The 27,772-nt window shown below is 34.3% G+C and overlaps 1 protein-coding gene across 1 annotated transcript in view; it reads left to right on the plus strand.

Moving 5' to 3' along the window:
- The window catches only part of TNKS (tankyrase), a 158,939-nt gene that overhangs the window by 86,343 nt on the left and 44,824 nt on the right, over positions 1–27,772 (plus strand). The window contains exons 6-11 of the mRNA XM_037525996.2: positions 12,862–12,956; positions 14,705–14,771; positions 15,156–15,342; positions 20,099–20,220; positions 21,930–22,021; positions 22,114–22,192. Coding sequence (XP_037381893.1) covers positions 12,862–12,956; positions 14,705–14,771; positions 15,156–15,342; positions 20,099–20,220; positions 21,930–22,021; positions 22,114–22,192 — 642 coding nt within the window. The remainder of the gene's footprint in view (positions 1–12,861; positions 12,957–14,704; positions 14,772–15,155; positions 15,343–20,098; positions 20,221–21,929; positions 22,022–22,113; positions 22,193–27,772) is intronic.

Below are 27,772 nucleotides of genomic sequence, written 5' to 3' on the forward strand. Positions count from 1 at the left end.
AGTGCATGTATAAACAAAACAAACAAATAAATAAATAAATAAATAACATGCCTGCCTCTATTAAAAAAAAAAAATAGTTGTTTGGCTATACGACAAAATCAGTACAACTGCTTGACTCATTCGGACTGCTATACCACACACTGGGAGACTTAAACAATAGAAATTTATTTCTCACAGTTCTGGAGACTGGGAAGTCCAAGATTAAGATGTCTGGATGGTCATTTTCTGATGAGGATTTTTCTTCTAGGATGTCAAGGGGCACCTTCTTGTTGAGAGAGAAAGCAAGTTGTCTAGTGTCTTAACAAAAATGAGGGCTTTAAATCCTTCATGAGAGTCCCACCCTTGTGACCCTGTGTACCTCCCAAAGGCCCTGTCTCTGAATAACATCACATGGGAGGTTAGGGCTTTCAACATGTCAATTTGGAGGGAACACAGTCTGTACGACCTGGTTTAATATTGCCTTTTAAAGTTATTTAGAAGTAGTATTTGCTCAGGAAGCCTATTTCCCCAGCCTCACTTTCTTTTTCATGCATTTCATCCATTCATTCCTTCAACTAAATTAGAATCATAAAAGGACATTTCTGAAAGCATCAAGAATCTTCATAATCTTTTTTTTTTAAATATTTATTTATGCATACAAGAGCTGGGGTGTAGGCCAAAGGTGCAGAGAGGTGAGAGGATTCACAGGAGACAGAGTGAGGAGCAAAACAGGCAGATCTACTGAAATACACTGTTTGAGGGGAACAGCAGGGAAGATAGGAGAGGTCTGCTGCACCATGTGGGTCAGCTCCCTGGCCAGGGATTGAACTCATATTGCAGTGACTGCCACTGCTGCCTATAGCTTGATAGTGCTGAGACTTAACCCTTTGTGCCACCAGGGAGGCCCCACAATATTATTTTAAAAAGATTACTTTGTAGTAACTAATAAACTTCTTTATCTACTAAGAAAGGTCAGTAGTAAAATCTTAAAAACACTGTAAACACCAAGCATAATTATTTGAAATGCATATTTAGGTAGCCAAACTAGCAAATTTGAAAGTACACTAACTCTAAATGTAAAATGTTTCATAAGTTGATTTTCCTTTTGCAAAAATGCTTAATTTTTTTAATAGTACATGATAGTACTCTACTCTGAATACCATAAAATTGCCAATTAAAGTAATTTTCTAGTTTTACAGAGGGTTCTATACCTGTTAGCACTGAGAAAGGGACTATGGGCAGGTGACAGAGCTGGAGATCTCTGCTCCTGGCTCCCTTTGCCTGTGTATTCACATATGCAAACTCAGAAGGCATTATGAGGTGACAGCATCTCAAAGTCCTAGAACTCTTAACTATATTAATATCAACTAAGGAATATCTCATTCTCCCAATTTAAACAGTTAAAGTGCCTAAGCCAGATTTCCTCCTATATAATAGATAAATGCTGATCACTGTAAATTGTTTCTGTTTCAAAAACAAGTCATTTATCTGTTGTAGGTTAGCTAGAATGTTTAATATGTGGACTTGAAAACCTAAGATGGTAAATATTAATTACAAAAAGGAATTCATGTGAAATTTGGGTTGTGTGAAAACTTCTCCTTAAACGTGTAAAATACCAGGTTACTGCTAGACCAGCAAACTTGGTTTTCATAAAGTCTGTCGCTGTTTCTCACTAAACAATGCAAAATTAATGTTGCACCCTCAGAGAGTGCTAAACATTCCTTTTTTCATACAAAATCTGTGAGAGGATGCTAGAAATTCATGCATACATTTCAGCCCTTCTGCTGATTCTGAGTCTGCAAAAAAAAAGTCTGACTGTTAAAGAATCTCCTTGGAGTTCCCACAATGACAGTGTTAATCTAAAATTGAATTAAGTTAGCATTCAGAACTTGATTCTCACAAAGATTACCCTGTGGATTTCCTGTTCCTTCTTATCTTTTTCCTTTCCCTTCTTTTTCTCTCCCCAGTACAGAAATTTAAAATAAAGATTGTCCTTTATTTTCTCACTATAAATGTAAAATTTTACTATATAAGGCAGTTGAAGTATAGAAACTTATTTTATATTTCATAAATTCTACAAATTTTCCAATGTCATAGGATCCTTCCTAAAGATGACTACATATGTTACCCTGCAAGAACATCCTCTCTGAGGCTGTAAAATATCAATCATAGTTTATGTCTGTTCATGTAGTCTATCTAGAATTCATAGCATCTTATTTGGAAGAGTCTTTAAATGGCAACTGGTCCAACCTCTCAATGTATTGTTGGAGCCTTCACTATAACAATTCTGACAGGTTGTCATCTAGTTCTGTTTGAATGCATTTTTTTAAAAAATGAGTCCTCAGCTGGAATTGGGAAATGTCTGGAGTTAATATCAAATTTAGGGCTTTACTTGTAAGGAATGCAGTTGACCAGCCAGAAAGAGACCAGAAATACATAAAATTATTCTGTCAACACTCAGTTGAGACAACTGGAGGAATAGTTGAAGACCAAATGACTGTTGAAATATCCCAAAACCCTGTACTAAGAGGGAGGAAGAGTGAATTATGTTCTCCATTTTCAATAGTGTGTTGTTACTCCTTCTCTTTGCTGTACTTTGTATTTTAGACAACTTTTGTTATTAAGAAATCCTACATTTCCAGGGTGCCATCTGGTGGAGTGGTCCCGCTCCCTACTGGCCGAGTGTGCTATGTGTGCCCTACTTTATTTCTGAACTGTCCAGGTTGGGAGTGCTCAGACAAAGGAAAAGAAGAAAGGCAGGAGAGGATGCTGAAGTCAGACTGCCTGATGTGATCCTTTGCTCTACTGTTAACTTGCTGTGTTGACTCCCCTGTTCCTCAGTTTCTTCATTTGTTATATGGCAATGATAATAGTTTCTGGCTCTGGTAGATGTTGTAAATAATACATACAATACACTTGGAACATTGCTTAGAACAAAGAAAGTGCCCAGTAGGTTTTAGCTTTTATTTTCTATCTTCTATTTTTATTGTAGACTGAAAATAGCTCTGTGAGGAAGCCAATACTATTGCCACCTTCTCCCCATATTAGAATTTGTGATGAAAAGCATATTAATACAGTAACTCTTTTGGGTTATGGGAATAGTATCATGTCTGTTAATAAAAAATGATAGTCCTGTTAATTCTTATATGCATAAATAAATAAAATCTTTAAAGAAAAAAAAATCCACTATGACGGGACCATATCCATGTTTAGGTATATATAGGTATTCATTAGGTATAAATGAAACAGTTTTTAAAAATTATACTTTGGTTATTGATTTTTATTTCCAGATAGTTTTGCTTTTAAATTCTCTTTTTAATAGCCCTAAGAGCTGGAAACTTTAAGGAGACTATCTAATATTCATTACGGTGCTACTTAAAACATCCATTCAAAGCATCAGTGATAAGAGTATTTATTGCCATGGACTCATGCCTACATTGATTCTCTAGCTTTTAATTTGTTTAGATTCTTATTTAAGTATTACTGTCTCAAAGAAGTTCTTAGCTATACTTAGCAGATTGATCATGTATGTCTCTGTGCCAGAAAGATATTTAATAAGCTATGATTACATAGTTATTGTATTTTCCTGGGAATTTTATATTAATGACTGATACAGCATTTTATTTGTAGAAGGCAAATAGTGATCTATTTTAACCAAATGGTAGATTTGAATGAGATGTGTTTTGATAAGATATTCAGAGCAGAGATAGAATAACCTAAATGCCCATTTGTAAGTTGTGGGTAAATAATTACAGTATAACCATACAGTGGAGTACAATACGAAGAATAAAATAGGCCTGTATGCACTTACATTTTAGAAGATGGAAAAAAAACAAATAGCAGAAGAATATAATAGGATCTATTTGTGTCACAAAAACTAAGGGGGAAAAAACTCAGAGAAAAACTCTTTCATATACATGAAAAATATCTTACGTCATACTCTGTAACTATAAATACTGATTACTTGTGAGAGGAGTTTGTTGGACTAGAAGAAGAAACAACATATTGCTTTTTATTATTTCGGACAGAGTATGTTACTTTTATAATTGAAAAGGGAATTCTGTTGTGTTATGGAGGGAATGGTGAATAAATTAATTGATAATTTGGGACAAATTAAAATGGGAAAAATAAATTTATAGTGCTTCATTTTTAAAATCATATTTGAAGAAACATTTTTTTAATATAAAAAATTGGAAATAAACAGTGGAATTTTTAAGAATAATGATTTTTTATTTGTTTATAAATGCATGCATTTTTAAAATATGGTGGGAAGTTAAGGAAATTACAAAGACAATATCTAGGACTCACAACTTCAGCTAGGAAGTGCTTGCAAAGTTATGGTACATTAAGCAATCGTATCATTAAAGAATATCCAGATATAATGTTGCTTGGCATGATACTATATGAACTACTACCTATGAAATTTTTTTTGAAGGAGGAAAGTTAACTTCCAATATATATGAAATAGAGAAGATCTAACTACATGTTTAGCAATCACATAAGAAAGGGAACCACTAACACCATTTCTTCAACAAGTCAGTATTGTGAAAGAGAAAAAAAAAAACAATGACTGTTGTAGAGACTGAAAAGCACAATATCCAAATGTATTAATCCTGCTGCTCAGGAAATCAACTTTAAAAAGGTAGTTTTTGAGACAATTGGTTACTGAGACATTGATATGGGGATTAGATGATACTAAGGATTTATTATTATCTTGTTAGAAGTAATTATAACTTTGGATTTTGAAAGACTATGCCCATAATTTTTAGAGGCACCTATGGAGGTATGTAGGAATGAAAAGTAACATTGTATTGGATTTACTTTAGAATACTTCAGGGAGCACAATAAAAGATGGAAAGAGATAACAGAAGGCCAGTTTAACAGTCTTAATAATTAATGATTGTTGAAATTTGGGTGATGAATTTACCAGTATTCAAGTGCTGAAAAAATCATGAAGTTTTGGGGATGGGAGGGCGGGGAAAGGAGAGTTTGGGGTCAAAGTAAGGGGGTTGCAATTGTATGGGGAATATAAAAATAAAATTTAAAATAAAATAAAATACAAAATAAATAAATCAGTCAAGAAGTTTCATTTTATGAAGCCTTTTCATAACTGTAGATGAAGAGTCTGGAGGAAGAATTTGAAGCATGCATTAATATTGTTGAACTTATATGAAACTAGAAAGACTACACTGGAGTCTTTTGAAAATATGAATTGTTTGATAGAAAAAGTATCATCTTTTGTTACTTTTTTTAAAGATTTGTTTTTATTTATGCATGCATGCAAATCAAAAAATAGTCTTTTATGGTAGAAGCTGGGGTGTAGGTCAGAGGTGTGGGGGTGAGAGGATTACCAGAGACAGAGTGGGAAGCAGAACAGGCTGATCTACTGAAATATGCTACTGAGAGAAGCAGCGAGCAAGGCAGGAGATAGTGTAATAGCTCTAAAATTTTAACCCTTGTGCTACTAGGGAGGCCCTGAATACATAATAACGTATTGAAATCTTGAGCCATAGTTATTATGATTTCTTGCTCATTTGAAAAAAGATTGTAAAATTAAATTTCATATTCTAGGCACAAAATAATATATAGTTCTTCCAGAGATGATAGCTATATTATGTATCCATAAGATTTTTTATTTTGATGTTTAGTCTTAAGGAATATTTTGTCTTCATCATTGTTTGTATTTGTGAATAATTAAATTTAAGTGGGAAAATGTTTTGTTAATGCTAGACCTTTAATTTTTTTAGAAGGTATTTCATTTGTTAGTATATTCTGATTCACTGTCATTTCTGCTAACTAATAATTATGACAACTGAGTCATATGGAGTGAACCAAAAGGTAAAAGAGTAAAAGATGAGATTAGAAATTTGGAGAGTTATAATGGGAGAGATCATTCATAACCTTTTAGAGCATTATTAAAACTATCTTTTAAGAGTGAGATGAAGAGCCATTGAAAGATTTTGACCAGGGGCCTCCCCGGTGGCGCAGAGGTTGAGCGCTGGGTTGCGAAGCTGCCAGCAGCCTCTGCGGCGCCGGTTCGATCCCCGGCTGCTCCCCGGCCACAGGAGGAGGGTCCCACATGGCGCGCAGACCTCTCCTGCCACCCGCTGCTCCCCTCAGCGGTGTACTTCGGTCCCTCTGCCTGCTCTGCTCCCCGCTCTGGCTCTGGTGAATTCTCTCACCCTCCCGCGCTTCTGACTGTACCCAGTGCATGTATAAACAAACAAACAAATAAATAAATAAAAACATGCCTCTATTAAAAAAAAAAAAAAGAAAGAAAGATTTTGACCAGAATACTTATTTTAACAGGACCTCTCTGCTGCTGTTGTGTAGACTCTAAGAGGATTATGGTGGAAGCAAGGGGATCAGTTCCAAGACTGTTGCAACCAATCAATGGAGAGCAGATGATGGCTTAGTCAGAGTGGTGACAGTAGATAAGTGAGAGATGATTGGATTCTGGAGATATTTTGGAGATACAGTCAACAGAAATAGTCTGATGCACTGAGTATTGTGTATGAAAGATAGGAATCAAAAAGGTTGAGCAACTAAAAGAATGGAGTGTCATTAAGAGCAATAGAAAATTCTGAAGAGTAGGTTTTGCGGGTGGTACTGGGAGTACAGTTTTGGACATGGTAAGCATGAGCTGTTTCCTGTGTATCATGGTGATGTCAAGTAGGAAGTCAGATGAAAGTCTGGTGTTCAGCTAAGAGGACTAAGCTGAAAATATAATTGAGTTGTTCTTAATGGAGTGTTACTTACAAGTGTTACCACAAGGCTTCATTAAGCTAACCACAGAGGGCCTCCCCGGTGGCGCAGTGGTTGAGCGCTGGGTTGCGAAGCTGCCCACAGCCTATGCAGTGCTGGTCTGATCCCCGGTTGCTCCCCGGCCACTGGAGGAGGGTCCCACATGGCGCGCAGACCTTTCCTGCCGCCCACTGCTCCCCTCAGCAGTGTACTTCGGTCCTTCTGCCTGCTCTGCTCCCCGCTCTGCTCTGGTGAATTCTCTCACCCTCCCGCACTTCTGACTATACCCAGTGCTTGCATAAATAAAACAAACAAACAAACAAATAAATAAATAAATCTTAAAAAAAAAAAAAGATAACCAAAGAAACACATTTTAGATAATAAAGAGTAAAGATGTCTGAGAACATCCTGGAGTATAACAGTATCAAGAAATAAGGAACAAATCAGCAAAGAAGACTGAGAAGGACTAGTGATGTCGAGTTTCTAGTATCCTAGAAACCAAAGGGGATAACATTTCAAGAAGGATCAGATATGTCAAGTAGTGCTTAAGGCAAGGACTAATAAGTCACCCTTAAGAAATAACACTTAAGTGCACATATAATATCTTAATAAGGTGATGATAATAATTTCTGTTTGTTGAGCTTTTCTTTGTGATACTATATATAGCTTATATCTACATATATACAATATATATAGTATACTAGTCTATATATAGTATAGTATGTAGTGTGCGTGTGTATATATATACATATAGTTTGTAAAACAGTCTTGTATGGTAGAAATTATAATTCTTGTTTTACATATATTAAAGTCAACACTGAGGAACACTAAGAAATTAGACCAAAGCCATGTATCTTATAAATTTTGCTAAGCAAAAATGCAAACCCACAACTTAAAATCCTTTACTCATTTCCTTACATTGTGTTGCCTGCACTTACTATGTGTGGGACAATTATTACTACCTTAATCCTTATACTGCATTGGAAATCTATGTTGTAATAGGTAAAGAAAGATAAATATTTCTGTCTATATATTTCATAATACGTAAGTTTATTTTTTCTCATGCCCTGATTATAAGAAGAAAACTTTGAAGGATTTTTTTTTTTTTAAAGATTTATTTATTTATTTGTACAAGCATTGGGTATAGTCAGAAGAGCAGGAGAGTCAGAGAATTCACCAGAGCCAGAGCGGGGAGCAGAGCAGGCAGAAGGACCGAAGTACACTGCTGAGGGGAGCAGCAGGCGGCAGGAGAGGTCTGCGTGCCATGCGGGACCTCCTCCGGTGGCCAGGGAGCAGCCGGGAATCGAACCTGTGCCGCAGAGGCTGCGGGCAGCTTCACAACCCAGCGCTCAACCGCTGTGCCATCGGGGAGGCCCAAATTGCGGGATTTTTTTAATTAAGGATTTTTTTTTTCAGTCAATATTTGACAATGTGAAACTATTAGTAATAATATTTCTCTTAGAATAATACTTAGATTTATAGGCAGGATGTACTTTGCAGTTATTCTATACTTTATCAGTTCTGTTTGACTTAAAATAATCCCAACAGAAAAAATTGTTTTGAGAATAAATCTGAGTTGTGCAAACTGGCAGTGATTGCTGTCCTATGTATGATAATGTCTTAAGTGTTGGATTCTTGGGTTTACTAGTTTACAACCACAAGAGTCAAGTAACATGTGAATATTTTACAAATGTGTCTTTTTTTTATTATTTCAAAATTGAAATTGCACTCTGTTAATTGTCCTAGCATTTAGAAAATTACTTTTATCATTACTCTGCCATTTGGCAATTGAGGTGTAAAGTTGGCACAATGTGACAAATTTATTCCTAGGCCACATTATTTTAATTGCTTGCATCAAAAAATGGCATTTGGTATATATAATGTTTAATTTTGAATTATTTTTCTAAGGGAAAAACCTCTGGGCTTTTAGTAATACATGCTTGTTCAAATCATGCTTTGTTCTCAATTTGTGCTTTTCTATTTGTCTTCTACCATTTCCTCAAATTTAATGCATGCATTTGATGAATTTTTATATGCCTTCAAGAGATACTATTTAGTGTACGTAATTAGCATCCACTTAGATGACTACTTGGAAAGTCTCATCCAGCTTGTTCTGTACTCACTCTCCCTATGTATTCACCTACCCTTACAACTCAGCTACCGTAACTTAGATGCTACTACCCTTTTGCTAACTAATGCTGTCATCTCTCCTAGATTGGTTCAGCAGTCTGTAGTCACATCTTCCTCCATATCATCTTGCTCTCCCTCCCCAGTTTATTTTCTCTACAATAACTGGCATGATCGTGCCAAAACTCCAGTCTTAAGTGCTTTTCAGCTTAAAGTCATTTAAGCCTCTCAGTGTTCTTAGAGTCTCCTCCAATCTCATGCATTACTCTTTTTTTTTTTTAACTTTTTGATCAAATTTATTTATTTCTTACATCATTGTTATTTTTTTGGTGCAGTATTTGATTTTTTATTCCCCTCACCTGTAGTCCCTGTAGTTCTCCCACCACCATAGGATCTGGACTCCATCGCCATAGTCCATTGCGGTCTTCCCTCACCTGTTTTGAGCTTTTTTCCACCCCCTCCTCTGCTGATGCCTTAACCACTATCTTTTTTTTTCTTTCGTTTCTCAAATATACCATTTCCAGGCATTTTGTGTTTTTTATACTACCTGTGATAAAGTTTCCCACCCTTTTGCTTCACTGATTTCTGTTTATACTCACATATTCTAAGACTCTTCTTTGACCTCACTCCTTTCTATCAGCCCCTAGAGTGGTTTACATATGTGACCTCTAGTAGCCCACAACATTCTGAACTTCCTTTATTACAGTATTTGTCACACTAAATTGTATTTTTCATTTTTCTAGTTATTTGACTTCTTATTTAAAGTCCATAAATGGTGTGTGTGTGTGTGTGTGTGTGTGTGTGTGTGTGTGTGTGTGTGTGTTCCATTTAGGGACTCTGTTTGTAAGGAATAAGAAAATCCATAGGACAAAGTAATGAGACTTTCTTTTTTACCATGCTGTCTCTTAATAGTTTCAGATACATGGCAGATGCCATAATGTATTACATGAGTTCAGTGATGACCATGTTTGTTTTCAGCCTTTGCTTTTCCTGAATTCTAGTGACATTACCACTAGGGCATCAGGTAGACACTTCAAATTCCGACCCAAGCCTCAATTTCCTCTAGGTTCTTTTCCCTTCTCTTTTTTTATTTGCTTTTCGCTGCTCATCTCTTCTTCTCTTCCTTCCTTCCTCCCTCCCTTATTCCCTTCCTTTCTTTCATCTGTCACTGACATTTCCAAACTGAAAACTGCCATATTATTTACTACCAACGTTTTCTATCAAATTTTCTCCTAATAATTTTTGACACTCACTACTTAGCTTCATTTTTCACAGCTGCTTCTAGGACTCTTACCAATTTCTACCTTGTCAGTTACAGAGGCTTCTTATTTATTTGAATTATACAAGTTTAATCAGTTTAGAAACAAATTGTAGTACTACTTATAAAACATTGTAAATAATTTTTAAAAATTTGGAGACTATATTTTTCTTAGTTTTGTTCTTCTAAATAGTGTGTGTAAAAATGCCATGTATGCTTTCACTTAGGGATGTTGTTCATTTTTAAGAATAAGAAATGAAAACTTAATCAACTATACAAATAAAATTTTGTATAAAGTTTTGTATAAAATTTTGTGTATCAGCAATAAAGGTGTCACCTTTTCCATGTAATATTAAATGTCAGCTTACTGACTCATTGCTCAGTGATGCAAAGCAGTCACTGTCTCAGAAAAAGCCTTCCCAACTGCAGTATAAAGTTCAATTCGGACCTAAAAGTGGGTCAAGATGGAGTAACCAGCACTAAATTTACCATCCTTCCTGAAACAATATAAAACTAGACAAAATGTGTCCAATAGAAGCTTATAGAAATTGTTCATAAGGCAGTGCATGGCAGTAATTCCTGAGAATAGTAACCAAATAAGGTATGAAAAGATGTGATCCTATACTTCTGAATCACATTTGGTATTGTAAACCAATGTTACCTCAATTAAAAAAAAACTGAAAAAAATGAATTGTGTGATTGCTGCAGCTTGCTTCTCATAAGCAATTTCCAGGCCTTAATTCAGTGAGAGGCTCTTTAGCCTTCCTGAGTTGAGAAGATGGAATTAGAGTTTGAGAAAACCAAGGTTGTTGACAACAAGGTGGAAGATCAGAGACAGGAGAGTTGCACAGAGACCAAAACTCCAGAGATCTGTAAAGGGCTGACTTACTGTCTTTAGCTGAGTACTTATTTACACAGGTATAAGGTAAAATTACCTAAGACTGATCAAGCAACCACCCAAAAGTATTGACTCATACCAGCTTCTACAAAGTATGTAATTATTCTGTCCACCAACCAGAGTAAATAAATCTCATAATTCATTAACTCTAATAGAGAACTCAGAAGGGCAGTACTTCAGTAGAAGGGGAAAACTAGTCCTAAACTAAAGGCTACTCTGGTCCTACTTAACGAAACTTAAAAGTGAGCTTTGAAAGCAACCTAATATGTGTATAATTGGAGTCCCAGAAGGAGAGAATGGTAGGAGCGAGAACAGAAAAAGCAACAAAGATATAAAGCAACACATATAAAGCAACAAAGATAAGGAAAATGGTAGATTTCTACTGTGAAACAAAACAAGCCAGAAGGTAGTGAAGCCCAGCATCTTTAAAAGATTAAAGGAAGGGAGAATGTAATCCTGAAAGTAACTTGATATGCCTTAGAGGTATCATTTACAGTAACATTTGACATGTATCTTAAAACAAACATGGATGAGCATGCAGTCTAATAAAAAATAGTTTTAATTTATATATATGTGAAATATTTAAATTCCTATGTAATTTATCTATGATATTTCATATTTTAAAGCTATATATTTAAGAAAACTGTCTTTGTATTCTGACATAACTAGGATGGGTGTCTTTATCTCATTTTATACTTGAGGAAGCTGAGATACGTAGGTAATAGAACTTGCACAGGGCTCATAAGATCCAGGAGTGTAATGAGGTTTCCTGGCTTACTATTCAAGAACCTCCTCAATGTTAGCTATTACTGCCCAAAGATATTTCCTAAACTTAGAGACTGTCAGAATATATTAAAATCTATGGAGTGCCTTAAAAGCAGAAATAGATAATACAGCATTTAGTAATTCTTTTGTATCTTGACATTTGGACTATGTAAAAGAAATAAATTGAAAATTTTATTAAATTTCAACGTCTAAATAGAAAACAGGAAAAATGAGAGTACATTGAAGTATACTAAACCCTATGTGAAAGGCTGATAGTATTTAAATTACATAAATGAGGAAAGGTAGGAAAATTGCTGATTGAAGAGAAGCTTTTCATTAAAATAATGTTATTTCTGATTTTTTTAATGATAAGTTTGATTATTGTAATTACTATATTAAATTTGAACAGAGAACCTTTTAATAACTTGGTTCAAATTAAAATGTTGCAAAATTACTTAGGAAGAAGCTATTTTCCTCTTGTATTGATATTCCATATATAGTACATAAATTAGAAAAATCAGACACTTGGCATATCTCTTTGCATCCAATATAGCAATTATTTTTGACCCATTGCTAGCATCCATATAGTATGAGTCTGTTCCTTTCTGTTTCCACTAAAGTTTCTTCAAATAGTTCTTTAGGGATGCTTTTTTCACATTTCCAATTTAAGAGAATTTTTGAGAATTAATACTTTGAGAGCTAGAATTGGCGTTTAAAAATTAGAACTTTAAAGGTGGATAGGACTTAAGTAGGATAAGGAAGAATGTTTCCAGATATGAGAAATATTAGCCCTGACATGGCTTCTCAGAACAGTAGGAGTGTTTCATGTTGGAAAGAAAGAAGAAATAATGTGGAAGTAAGGTAGGGCTTAGGAAAACTGGTTAAATAGCATGAAATTAGAATTTACTACAGAGGTGAGTAAATTGTTTTACCCAATTATGAAATGTGGAATTTTGGACACTTCAACTTGGTGTTTTCTGTCTATGTTAACTTTCATTGTGTTTAAATCTAAATAGAGAAGATTAAGTGGCAAAACGAGAATTACTTACCTAAAGAGGGGGATGTGTTTTTTTTTTTTTCTCTTTTCTAGTCTACTCCTTTACATCTCGCAGCAGGCTACAACAGGGTTCGGATAGTTCAGCTTCTTCTTCAGCATGGTGCTGACGTACATGCAAAAGACAAAGGGTAGGTATATCAGTTTATTTCCTTTGGTGGTTCCATTCATGAATTATTATGCCTTGTTTTCAACATATGGTTTTGAGCACTAGATAAAGAAAGTAATACGTCCCATTTTTTTACAGCTTGTGGAACATTTTAAGAATGCTTGCAACCCTGATTTGACTTTATATTCATGTTCCTACCTACTGAGGGTACATTTCAAAATAATTTCCAAATTGGTTTAACTTAACAGAATTAATTTCATTCTGTTATTTTAAGTTAAAATTTTTTAGTTGCAGTTAATTTTCAACTCATCATATTTCAGAAAGACTGATAAAACAAATTAAAAATCCTGATAGTCCAGGGCCTCCCCGGTGGCGCAGTGGTTGAGCGCTGGGTTGTGAAGCTGCCCCCAGCCTCTGCGGTGCCGGTTCGATCCCCGGCTGCTCCCCGCCCACCGGAGGAGGGTCCCGCATGGCGCGCAGACCTCTCCTGCTGCCCGCTGCTCCCCTCAGCAGTGTACTTTGGTCCTTCTGCCTACTCTGCTCCCCGCTCTGACTCTGGTGAATTCTCTCACCCTCCTGTGCTTCTGACTGTACCCAGTGCTTATATGTATAAACAAACAAACAAATAAATAAATCTTTAAAAAAAAAAATCTTGATAGTCCAGTAACAAAGCTATCATTTTTATCAGGTAAGAAAGTATAATTGCATTCATAAATCAAAATCATAAGTATAGAATAGTCTGATCCCCCCCATCCCCCCCCATAAAATCTTGGGCATCTAAACTGAGAAATCCATAAAGGTGATAAGGGTCATTATGAAAGTTAATATGGGAGGGAGGTGAGTGGGAACCAAGAAAGTAGTTATGAAGTTTATTTTATAATAGGTGAATTTTGAATAACTTTTTGCCAGTTTCCTATCTAGTCTCCAGGGACAGTGAATCAGGTCTGCTGTCCTATTTGATGGGTTAACATTTCTCACTATACCACCTTAATATCTAAAACATAATTGCCTACTACCCAGGTAAAGAGGATTCATGTTTCACTCTTATGACTGTCATATAAGGAAGAGAAACTCTGAAAGAGAGGTTCACTTTCCCCCTCTCCACGTTAGGAAATATAAAAGTGAAGGAAGAATTGTGTAATCAGACCATTATCAAAAGGGGAATCATTTATTTCAAATCTGCTCTTTTTGGTGCTGTTTCTCTCTTGCTTGCAGCAGGTTTTATGCCATATGTGAATGGTGTCCCAATAGAATAGGGGCACAAATGCCTGATGCTCTTGTACATCTCTGTTTCCTTGTGCATGTCTGAAAACAGATGGGTGTACAGTAGGTGAGTCTTCAAGAGAAGTACACCACAAAAAGGGGGCCGTTGACTCATTTAGAATGATACTTTACTACTGCAAGTTATGACAGTTTGGTTATTTTATTCTTATGTTGGAAATTACCATGAGTGTGAAATAAAATGGTGGGAATACTTCAATTCACTACCAATTAACATTTATTTTCTGTAAATACTTAAATATAAAGCATGCAATTAGCACATGTTCTTCTTTTACCTGAGTGTTTTTCTAATTTGCATTTTTATCATAATATTTAAGAATTATGATATACACAAAATAAACTGAATATAAACTATGTATCCTTTGTATCCTCTAAGTATTTAAAAATATAATTTTATTAGGATATTTTAGATGTATGTTTCTGAACACTTCTTGGATGACAATAAGCTTTTTGAAATTAAAGGATTTTAATTTTCATTTTATCATTTAGCGGACTTGTGCCTCTTCATAATGCATGTTCATATGGACATTATGAGGTCACAGAACTGCTACTAAAGGTAAGAGAAGTTGAAGAAACTAAATACCATTGTATTTTTTCATGAAACTTCTCCTATGTTTTCATGTGGTTTTTTGGCCTGTAAGATTTTTAAGGCTTTCCTGCCTGCCTCTGACTATGCAGATGACTCTCATGTTCTCCTTTTCCTAATAAACCTTTTCTTTAAAAAACTTTTTTTAAGAGAATAAAATAGTTTTTTAAAATACTACTGCCTTAATTTTTTTTAAATAATCAACTTATTTTACGTTGTTTTTAAAAATTGAAATTAAAACATGTATTGACATATCAAAGAGCTGTAACTGAAATTCACAGTGAAATAAATGTTTTCTAATTTTATTTAATCTAGCAAAGTGATTGCTAATCTAAAACTTTTTTCTCAATACAGCATGGAGCTTGTGTTAATGCTATGGATCTCTGGCAGTTTACTCCACTCCATGAGGCTGCTTCCAAGAATCGTGTAGAAGTCTGCTCTTTATTACTTAGTCATGGTGCTGATCCTACATTAGTCAACTGCCATGGCAAAAGTGCTGTGGATATGGCTCCAACTCCTGAGCTCCGAGAGAGATTAACTTGTATGTACTTAGATCCTGCTTTCATCATTGCTGTTGTAAATTGGACTGTCTCAGTTTGTTTAGTTATAGGACTCAAATTTTGTTCTTAGTTTTCTTCTATTCTCCCATATACACTGCTTCATAGTGTACTGTAAACTTTTTATGACTAGTTCTTTTATAAACTGTTTGTAATCATACACTTTCCTGCAGGAATGAGGAATCATATACATATGCTATGTATTTTTGTATTTATTCCAGCCTAATTTAATTCATGTATAAGTTTAATGAGCATGAGGCAATCAATAGTCATTTATTGATTAGCTAGTGTGTGCCAGGAACCAGAATTACAGCAGTAATTACATATAAATTTATGTGCTTGTGCTATTGGTACTAATAGATGATAACATTACCTAGCACTAACTAACCCCCAAGTCCTGCAGGTTGCAAAATCATTTTTTATTTCTCATGTTTATTATGGCCAAGTGCAATCAATTGCCCAGATTTAAATAAAATCATTATTATGATTTGCTGGAAGTAATCTTCTCAAATACTGATACATATTACATATATGTATGTTTTCTTATATGCATTTTTTTACATACTTCTTATTTTAGAACAGCTACAGATTTATAGAAATTATAAACATAGTACAGAGAGTTTCCATAAAGTTCCATTCATACTCAATTTCCCGCATTATTAACAAAAGACCATACTGTAAATAGATGTCCTTAGTTTTTAATCTAAGGTCCTTATTGTGTTCAAGGATCTCATTAAGGGCAGCATATTACATTTAGTTATCATATCAAATATTGAGATATTTTTAGTTCTACATGTGGCTATATAGGTTTCAGTTTAGCTAGTTGTCACCTACTTAATTTTTAACTGATCCTGTAGTTAATATTTCCTTTTATATCTTGTATTCTAAGAATCAGATCAGTGAATTTAAGTATCTGAGAAAATCTTTAAATGATGACTTAAGAAAAAGGCTCAAAATGATGCTAACATCTTAAGTTTAAACAGATTTTAAACCAGATTATGTTAAAACAGAGTTCCTTATAGTTTTCATCTTATTTAAATGGAAATTTAAACTTATTTAAGTACTAAAACAGCTATCTACTAGACTGCAGACTAGTACATACCAGGTTTTAACTGGTCAGTGTCTTAGCAATGAGTCCTTGTAGAAGTGCATTCATTCTCTCTTCCACTGATACAACTTTTGTCATTTGTTATCTTGCATCATATAGTTCATTTTCCTATGTGTATTTTGTTTTCCTAGTGAAATTTAAATTCATAGAAAGCCCTTTGGTTTTATTATACTTTGTCTTCTTAGCTGAACAGTGCCTTGTTATCCAATAAAGTGTTAATGATGTTGATATTTGGGCCTATAAATATCTACTTACCCCCCAACACAGCACAGTGCATTGTGCATACTAATTGACCCCCAAGTTTATTAAATTGAAATTAAATTCAAAATTTATTAGTTTATACAACTTTCTCCTCATGTGATCATTTAACTTGTTTTCCCTTTCAGTGTTTTGCAAATTAAGAATATTATTATGAGTTTTGAGATTTTATTTCACTGGTCTCTCTGATTCCAGTATAACATTAAGATTTAACCTAATTTGTACAGCTCTATAAAGGAGCATTTTAGAGTATTTTTCAACCTTCTCAGTATTTCTTTCATTTTCTTAAAAAAGATTCTACCAAGTTATTACCTGAAGAAGAAAAGGGTTTAACAAAGGCAGAATTTCTTCTAACTAAAATTTTCTTCATTATGTCTATTGCTTTATACTAAGCATTCATAATTGCAGAATTCTTTTAAAGAAAACTATATAGGAAACAACAGTATTTTGATCATGCCCATACTTGTAGCATTTTCATTTCATACATCTGTTTTTTTTTCTTTCCTATCTATTTTGCTGTTTTTCATGAAAACAAATGAAAAGGTAATTTGCACATATTGAAATAAAAAATACTAAAAGTTGTTTTTATTCTTGTTTCAAAATGCATTTAGAAAGAGAAATCCTTAAGACATTTTATAAATATTAAGTTTTCAGGGTGAATCTGAGTAACTGAATGCAGTTTTACTGCATTCTTTATAGCTTCTTAATTTACAGAGGTTTTGAAAACAACCTTTATGCAATATTTGCATTTAGAATAATAGTTATATACTTGATAGAACTCTGGGTATTCTTTTTAATCATGAGAATTCATCAATAAAATAAAACTTGAAAATCAATTTGGACAGACAGCTTTACCTTTTTTTAAAGAGCAACAAAGATAAGGAATACTTCTTGTTATTTGAGAAAATATCATGCTGTTTAAATTGCATTATTGCATCATAGTTCCTTAAATTTCCTTAGTACTACAATACTGTGTTTTCGTAAATTTGCCTAACATTGAAGTTTCTTCTGAGCACCTTTCTTAAACTTAAAAAAGTAACTGAAGGGCCTCCCCGGTGGCATAGTGGGTTGAGCGCAGTGCTGCGAAGCTGTCTGCAGCCTCTGCAGCGCAGGTTTGATTCCTGGTTGGCCAGGGAGATACCCACATGGCATGGCAGACCTCTCCTGCCTCACCTGCTGCTACCCTCAGCAGTGCCTTCGGTCCATCTGCCTGTTCTGCTCCCCTGGTGAATCCTCTCACCCTCCCATGCCTCTGGCCTGTACCCCAGTTCTTGTATAAATAAAAATAAATCTAAATAAATAAATATATAAGTAACTCAAAAGGTAGAGTTGCTCTTATCATTTTGATATTCATAGAATATTTGTCATTAGAGAAAAAGTTAGTATGATTTGAATTCAATTTAGACTTCTGTAGGTTGATTAGCCAAACCAAACCATACTTTTACATGAAAGCATTTCTCCATACCTTTACCTGAAAAGTTGTTTAGTATCCTACTCCTTAGATGTGGTAGTTTATGATTCTCTGACTCAATTTATCCTTAGTTTTATCATTAAAGTGAAAATTTATAATTTTATTTAAATATGTGGGCGCCTTCCTCTTAGTGCAAGGGGTTAAGCACTGCACTATGAAGCAATCCAAAGCCTCTGCAGCACGAGTTCGATCCCCGGCTGGGCAGGGAAAAACCCACATGGTGAGGCAGATCTCTCCTGTCTCGCCCGCTGCTCCCCTCAGCAGTGTATTTTGGTCTATCTGCCTGTTATGCTCCCTACTCTGTCTCTGGTGGATCCTCTCACCCCTGCATCTCTGGCCTGTACCCCAGCTCTTGTATGCATGAATAAAAAAATCTTAAAAATATATATATATATATGGGTTGACTTTCTTTTTAAAAAAAAAGATTATGCATACAAGTGCTGGGGTACAGGTCAGAGATGCAGGGGGCGAGAGGATTCACCAGAGACAGAGTGGGGAACAGAACAGGCAGACTGACTGAAACACACTGCTGAGGGGAGCAGCGGGCGAGACAGGAGAGGTCTGCTTCGCCATGTGGGTTGCTCTCTGGCCAGCCGGGGATCGAATTCATGCTGCAGAGGCTGTGAATTGCTCATAGTGCGGTGCTGTTATTAACCCCTTGCGCCACCACAGAGGCACTATATGGGTTAACTTTCATTTGACTTCGATCTTTTGTTTCTAAAGTTTCAAAATCCTATACTTTGAGGAATTGCAGTGATAAAGTACCAGTAAACAAGAGGTTATATAAAATTGGTTTTTTTCCCACCTAGGCTAACATTGCTTATTTTATAAATATTCAGTATTCATGAAACAAATATTTATTGCATACCTACATATGCCAAGCACTGTGGTAGGTGATGGTAATACTATAACATATAAGATAGTGTGTTATGTCCTGTCTGCAAGTGCAGTGGACTTTGTAAGGGGAAATCCCAATCCAGTAACAGGGAAAGAATGTCAGAAGGCTTATCCAGAGAATTGAAACTGGTTGAGAATGTGAGCAATGAGTAGTAGTGGCTAATAAAGCATGTTATGTGCAGGTGTGACATGGGACAGTTAGAGGAAAGGAAAGGAGAAGGGAAAGAATTCAGTACCAGGTAGATAGATGCAAATGTCTAAACATGAGAGGCCCTGAAGTGTTATATAATATATTAGGTCACATGTTACTTGCATCTTTCTAGAGCAATTTTCAGCTTTTTATTAATAAGTTATCAAAATATAAACTAAACTTGTAAAGTAGAAAAATAAGTCTATATGTTTTTAATAAATAGGAGTATTGGATTTTTAGTTATACAAAATTTTAGAAATGCTTTTTAAAAAGGCTTCGTTGCTTATACGAATAATAAATGTTAATTGTATTTGAAGCAGTTTTTAAACTTTTGCAAACTCCCCCCCAATAATTCATTTTTCCCATCTTCTGTGTCGAGACCTAATCACTATTAATAATTTGCGAATAACCTGAAATTTCTTTTCTATGCCATTATATTTAGTTGCGGTGGCAATGGTAGTAGCAAGAGTAGTAATATTACAAAAAAATTGATTTGGCTTATTTAGGAGGTATAAAGTATTCCAACAGGTTCTCCCTTGGTGAATATATAAGGTTGTTTGTTTGAAAACTCTTTGGAGTATTTTTATATGTGTCTCTATGAATTCTGAGAGTATGAAACAGTCTTCATTTCCGAGCATACATATTTCAGTAGTTTTCATAAGCTACATCTTTATCCTTTGCATCATGTCATATTGCTGTTGTTAGTAAAATAGAAGAATATGTAAAATTAATCATTTTTTAAATTTTATTTATAATCATGCTAATGGTTTTTATAGGCTTAAAATATTTCTTATCTCAACCATTTTCCATTAACAGATGAATTTAAAGGACATTCTCTATTACAAGCAGCCAGAGAAGCAGACCTAGCCAAAGTTAAAAAAACACTTGCTTTGGAAATCATCAATTTCAAACAACCACAGTCTCATGAAACTGCACTGGTAAGATTTTATTGTTAATCCACTCCTTCAGTCTGTAATAGTAGTATAAGGACAAAATAAAATTTTCATTTCAGAAACAAATTATCTTAGAAGTGGCAAGAATTTGCATTTTAATATTAGTGGCGTTGGCTTTTAAATTTGGTTCAGGTGGCCTCCCTGGTGGTGCAGCGAATTGAGCACTGCGCTGCAGAGGCTGTTCGCAGCCTCTGAAGCGCGGGTTCCATTCCTGGTCTGCCAGGAAGAAACCCACATGGCGTGGCAGACCTCTCCTGCCTCGCCTCTGCTCCCTTCAGCAGTGTCTTCAGTCCGTCTGCCTGTTCTGCTGCCTGCTCTGTCTCTGGTGAATCTTCTCACCCTCCAGCACCTCTAACCTGTACACCAGTTCTTGTATAAATAAATAAAATCTTTTTTTAAAAAAAGTGAATTTAGTATCCATTAAAAAATATAAATAAATTTGGTGCAGAAGATAGTTGTTTTCAGGGGTGAGAGAATAGACATTTGCTCAACCTTGACTTGGGAATTATATTTACATTCGTCTTTACCCAACCATATTATAAAAAATTTACCTTTGTGACCAATATTTTCATAAAATACAAAGATGTAATTTTCATTATAGAATCTTCTTTTTCTTATGATTGCTAGATAAATGCTGTATTTTCTGTAGAAGATTAAAGTTTTTTTAAAGATACATTATATTTTTAGTAATTATATTCAAAGAATTACTAAATTCATTCTTAAGAAAGGTAAGATTATGAATTTTTGTTCCAAACTGTACAAATTTTCTTTAAAACTATTCATGTTTTTTTAGTGCATTTTCAGAGATTAATTTATTTTCCCTGTCATTGACCACATATTTCTCTAAATATATTACTGCTGAATTCAGAATATAAGTAAATGTGATGCCTCTGTTACATACTCCTAAATATGCTTCAGTTAACATTCTCTTATGTATGTGACATGAAAATGTCAAACTGCTGGATGCTTTAAAAGGCTGATATGGGCCATCTGTATGTAAAGTTCATTATGGGTCTAAACTGCAGTTCTTATACATTCAACCTACACAGTTTTATGACAGAAGATACTCAGAAGCATAGAATAAACCTGACCTGCTCTTTTTGGAATGTTTATTTTCTTCATTGATGAATAGATGTCTCCTTTCTAAATTTTAATACAGACATTAATATAAGATAAAGCTGAATTAAAAGTTGTATAAATATTAGGATAAAACATAAAATTTGTAAGAGTACTTTTCCCTTTAAGCTCCCTCACCCTCTGGCTATCCTAGGGCATATGGGCTATTCACCTGTGATGTTAGGAGTACCTCTGTGGAAGAGTTTGAGAAATACTGCTTTATGTGGATGACAGCCTAATGAAGGATTAGGTAATTTAGTCATAGATTGCTGTAACTTTGGAAATACCTATTGATACCTTCAAATAAATATATACTGGATAACTATTTATTAGGTAAAGGAAAAGAAATGACTTCTCTTCTAAATGTTTAAGAATATCATTTTACTTTTTTTGTTTTAAAGGCTTATGTTTTGTACTTATGGTTTATTTAGAAGGAATTTCAATCATCTCAAATTGTAAGAGTATCACTGTGTTCTGATATTCTTTGAAATAATAACATTCTAAATAGTTATTCAGAAATTTCATTCAGAAATTTAAATATATTTCACTTCATTAACTTAGTTTTGCTTACTTTACAGCACTGTGCTGTGGCTTCCCTGCATCCTAAACGAAAACAAGTAACAGAATTGTTACTTAGAAAAGGAGCCAATGTTAATGAAAAAAACAAAGAGTAAGTGTAATTACAGAAAGAGCTGTTCAATTCTTAAAGGTGAAATGCAATGAAAGGTAGAAAATTACCTTTTCCTTTTTTCCTCTCCATAGTTTCATGACTCCCCTGCATGTCGCAGCAGAACGAGCTCACAATGATGTCCTAGAAGTTCTGCACAAGCATGGAGCAAAGGTGAGACACACACCTGGAATACAGTGCCAAACATGGCGTTGGGTTGCTGTCTGCTCTTAAGACTACTGCTTTCAGATTTTGCTGAAGAAATTAATTTTATAAAGAACTGTTTGCATGTGTTTCAATTCATTCATTGTCTTTAATTTAAAAGATTCTTTTAAATCTTTTTAACAATAAAAATGACTTGTATTTCACTGTACTTTACTGTCATGCTCTATAAAGCAGTCAAATATAGTAAGTCTTATTTGAAATACATTTTAATTTTATATTAATGCTGGAATTGCTATACTTTGATAGTAAACATTAATGATGATTTATCAGAAAATAATTTGTGTGATAGTGAAAATAGCACTACTTATTTTAAAGAGCATTTGTTTTTCTTCAACTGGTAATAATTTTCTCAAATAACCTTGATACTACAAAAATATGAAGTTTCAAATAACTTTATTGGTATTAACTGAATGACAATATATGAAACTCTATTAATTGCTTGAAGGGAGGAAGGACACAAACTGGTTGTTCTTCAGAGGTAACTTTAACTTGCAGATTTTTAAATCCTAAAATTTTTAAATCCCAACGATCATATCTATGTAATCTTAAAATTTGCTAGCAGAATTGTCTAATCTATGAAAAATGTTACTTAATATGTGTTTAGGTGATTTTTGAACCTATAAAAAACATTTCATTGTAACACCCTCAAATAAGTTTGCAAGAACATCAAGAAAGATGCCATTTTACGAGCAGAACTCAATTAAAACCTTAGCATAGTTAGTAAGTTATGTTAAAAATAAGCATTGTGATTTCTTAAGTATTGCTAACCAAGCACTTTTTCTAGTGACTACCAATCTGTGTAAAATCTTTTTAGTTAATACAGCCATTGGAACTAAGTTTTGAAAATGAACTTAGAATCAGATCCTGAAATCCCTATATCACAATTTTTTAGATGATTTAAACAAACTTTTTAGCTGAGCCAAAATATATTTGGTACAATTGATAATTAAAATGTTATTTCAAAAAGTTTGTTTCATCTTTCCCATTCTTTGTATTTTTTTGTATAACCTTGTATGTATTTATTATATAATATAGTATCACATTGCTTGATTATAATTTACACATGACCACATGTGTATTGAGAGGGTTATCAAAACATTTTTTTAACTCACAGATGAATGATCCAAAAATTTGGGTATCCTTGGTTTAAAAGGACAATTGGTGTTTTAATTTAAAAATCAAGGTGGGCTTAGGAGAAAAAGGAACAAAGTTCTACTGATTTATTACTTTTTTTGTAGGTACAGAGGCTGCACTTTTACGTAAATAATGTTTTGTTGCTCTGTCAAGCAGTAAATATTAAGCTAAGTAGGCTTTCTACTAAGCTTAAGAGCATTGTATGTTTATCATCAATCCATTTTGAAAATATCTTATGACATTTGTAATGTTCTTGAAAAACTGTAAAAATGCCCTTCATTTTGGAAAAAATATCCATTTGTTCCCTCTCATGAGTCATTTTATTCATGAAGATTTAATGGAAAATAGCATTATTTTATAATCTAACCTAGTCAGCATACCTGTAGGTCTGTGGTTTTCAGTTGTTTTTCCCCTTCATATTCACAATATATTCTCATCAACAGGTCTGAATTCATCCTCAAGGCATATACAACCTTAAACACCCTGTGCATGCTGTAAAATAACTTCTAGACTAATAAATCCTCCCTAGTCCTTACACACAGTTTAACTGAATTGAGGGTTCCTGTATCAGGAACTTTAAAGGGGAGGAAATTATATTAAATCAGGTTTATGAACCAATAGATACCAATTATCATCCTCTCAGTCACTAATTCCCTGGTTCCCAGGCAGGCTGCTATTCCTCAGTACTGGTTTCTCTGATGATTAAAACATTAGTAAAATTTTGCTATTTTATTTAAACCCAACTTAGCTACTGTTGGGTCCCAATATTTTCTTGCTTAGTGTTTTCTTTCTAGGAAATTCATAGTTTCCATTTGATCCTAAAAGCAGCTTTTGAACAAGTAGCACCACCCTTGGGTTAGGTTTCAGCTCTTTTATACTGCTTCCACCACTGCTGCCTTCCCCACTTCTTCCGCAAGCACTTCTCAAACTAAGACTGCTAATCAGAACAAGCTGAAGAATTTGGGAGTGCATCCATTCACAGTTAATACTATTAACTACTTTGTCTTCCATAGACAAAACTTGAGAATGTTTACAAAAGCCAAAACAGTCTTTTAATCTGAGATAGGTAATAAATGTGAAATTTAAGTTCATTATAAATTATATGACGCAACAGGCCTACTTTTCAATTTAGAATACTGCACTCTCTAGTTTTGTGACCTTGAACTTAATTTCCCTTAACTTCAACTCAATGATCAGCGACAGTTAGGTATTAATTCTTCCTCTACTGGTGTTTTTTTTGTGTTTGTAAAGTTTAAAAATCCTATATATAAGTAGTGCCTGGCACACAGACAATGCTTTGATTACTAGTAAGTATGAGCATTATATTTTTTTCCATATTTATCTTTCAAATTTACGTACTGCGTATTTCTCTTTAATTTCTCTCTAAATTTGTATATGACTTTTATATCTAATAACCTTCTAATTTGTTTTAAACTACTGGTTCAACCAATACTGAAATGTAATATGACTAAGTCTATGCTGGATGCTGTAGGAAATACCAATCTGAGAGCTAATGCAATTACCTGTCTTGATCCTGAGATAATTTAGTGGTATCAACAATGAAGAAGAAAGAAAAAGATGAAAGCAACAAATGAGGGGATAATTGTGTTACTTAAAAATAAATTCGGTCTTAGAATGGTCTTAGAAAATGGTGGTAAAATTAATAGATGAGGCAAGAGCTAGAGAGAAGTACTGGTTTCCTATGCCTTGGTCATGATTTTGTACCTGAAGTTGACATAAGAGAGGGACATTTAGTTTAAACCTCCAGTTGGTAATATAACATGAGTATGAAAGAGAGTTTAGGATTAGAAAGATCTGTTGAGAAGTCATAGACATACTGAGCATAAATTTGGGAGAGAGCAGGTTAGAGAAAGTATGAAAGAAATGAGTTTCAGCAAGAACTGCTGAGGATTACCCATGTTTATAGAGCACAGTGGGAAGAAGAAACAAATGCTTATCTTAGTGTATACTGAGTGTAGCAAGAATGTGAAGAAGGAACAGGTAACCAGTAATGCACGGAGAAATTAATGTAGACGAGACATTTAATTTGGCAGTTTTCATATAAGGGCTTTGGCTGCTTTTGAAGGAGGTGTTCCAAAGATGGAGTTAGGCCTTGTTAACTAACGTGTCAACAATAAACAGCACACCCAAATTGGGCCATTTGAGGAAAATTCATAAAGGAATTATCAATATATAGAAAGATATGGGCAAGGCTTAAGGAACTCAAAAAGGGCTAAAGTCATATAGCAGCAAGTAGAGAGATAATGTCATCACTGGCCCTGAAGGGAAAAGGAAAGAGAGAGGTCACTAGAGGAGAGAGTAGCTGGAGAAAAAGGCCTCCTGGCGGCACTAATAGCCTTTGATGGGTATGTGTAGCCCATATTACTTATTCTACTGCCCACCCACCCCTTCCAGAACCACCCGTTGGCCAAACCAACAAAAACAAGGCCAAAGAGCCCTTTGATATATTCCATACAAGTGATTTACCCAGGACACAGCAGAGGAGAGAATGGATCTGGATCTGGAAGAACACACAAGTAATATTCAGAAAAAGGAAGGTTATAAGAAAATGGGAGTATTTCAGAACTTGTTTGAGACGCCTACTTTCACTGGAAATAAAGTTTTATGTCCAAAATATACTAATTTTATCTACCAGCCCCCTGCTTTGTGAGATTACTATAAAAATTAAGAGGCATGAGAACTTTATCCATTTTGTTGCATTTTTTTCTTTATGAGTGTTAGTCTGCCTTAGCATTCTGTATTTTATTACTACTGCTATGTCTGCTGTCATTAAGTAGAACTTAAGCCACAATTGCATATAATATTTTTAATACCTAAAAAACAAAAAGTTTAATTCAGAAGTATTTTTTTTCATACATAAAATCACTGCTGTCTTGTCATTAGTGAGAATTTATTAAATGTGTGGAACATGAAGAAATTATTTTGATTATTCATGTTTTAATCTGACAGATTTATTTATATTGTGTGTAAGAAAAAATTATGCCAATAGTAGTTGGCATTTAATGGACTTATTTCTTACATTGAGATGTGATTAAGAGTCTGCTCACTTTGGGAAATGTGTTAGCTCATTATAAGGATTTTATTAATGCTCTTTTAGAGGTGGTTTGATAAGCAGATTCTGTTAGCTCAAAGGTGTTAAACTGCTTTTAAAGATACCGATCCAAATATCTTTTATAGTTCAAATAATATTGGCAATTTCATCCTGTCAAAATAAATTCCAAATGAGTCAGTGTCTCAGAGACATTTTAGACCAGTTACAGATCAGCTAAATCTAAATTAAGAACAAGTGGAAATCTGTTTTATGTCAATGTATGCTTATTACTTCTGTGAGGTAACCATGATTACCCCATAGAAATATACTGTAGATTGGAACAGGACTTTGGAAACTGTTAGATTATCTTGGCTGCCAGTCTCTGTGTTCTTGTTCTTTCCAAGGTTGAATTGGTTTCTTTTCTCTGCCAGTCTTTTTTAATTTGCTTCAGTTTTCTTTTTTATAGAGTGTATTTTTGTGTTTTACTTCTCTATGACCTTAGTATGGTCTTTGCCGCCCCTATTTTATATGTCTTTGGATTAAATAAATATCACCTGCTGCTATTACAGTCTCTCCCAAGTCTCAAGAATGAGACTTCAGGTTTTTTTAGCACAGCAATTGCACCAGCACCCTCTAGTCTAATCAGTTACATTCAGGGAGTTTTTTGTCAGGGCATGTGAAAAGGTAAGTACTCCTATGATAAAGCAAAGAAAATATATACCATTAGAATATTCATATATACCTCTTTTCAGCATATTTGTTTCTTTTAAATTCCACATGAGTGTTTTTGTTTGTTTGTTTTTCAGATATACTGCAGGAGAGGAGGAGGGAGAGGGATTAGAGACAGGGAGGGAGGAGCACAGGGGACTGAAGTGATGGTGCACGGGTGCATTGGTGAAGGAAATTCTATGGGGACTACACCTGAAGGGATGGGGGGAAGAAAATATTGTTTAAAAATGAACAATGATGTAAAAAATAAAAAAAAATATTACATAAATTCCACATGAGTTTTTAAGGTTTACAGATAATATACAAGTTCAGCTGGTAATCAGTCTGGTTTCATGTCTCTCAAGTTATATTCAAATATAACTTACTAGACAAATTGTATATTCTGTAGTAAGTTCACAACACATTAAAGAATTAAGAGTCTTTTAGAGTAAAATCAATCACTGTGTCAGAATTCTAGGTAAGAATTAAAGTTACGGTCTCTTTTGAACAATGATAGCAAATTTAAGAAAGGAAGTCTTCCTCATGCTTAGCTGTTTGAGACTAGGCTATTCACACTGATTAGCACATTGAGAGATTTCTCTCAGCCATTTCCCTGCAGTCTGCTTGTGGTTTCC

The sequence above is a fragment of the Talpa occidentalis genome, unplaced genomic scaffold, assembly GCF_014898055.3.
Source record: "Talpa occidentalis isolate TD23 unplaced genomic scaffold, MPIMG_talOcc4v2.1 talOcc4.4, whole genome shotgun sequence".
NCBI lineage: Eukaryota > Metazoa > Chordata > Mammalia > Eulipotyphla > Talpidae > Talpa > Talpa occidentalis.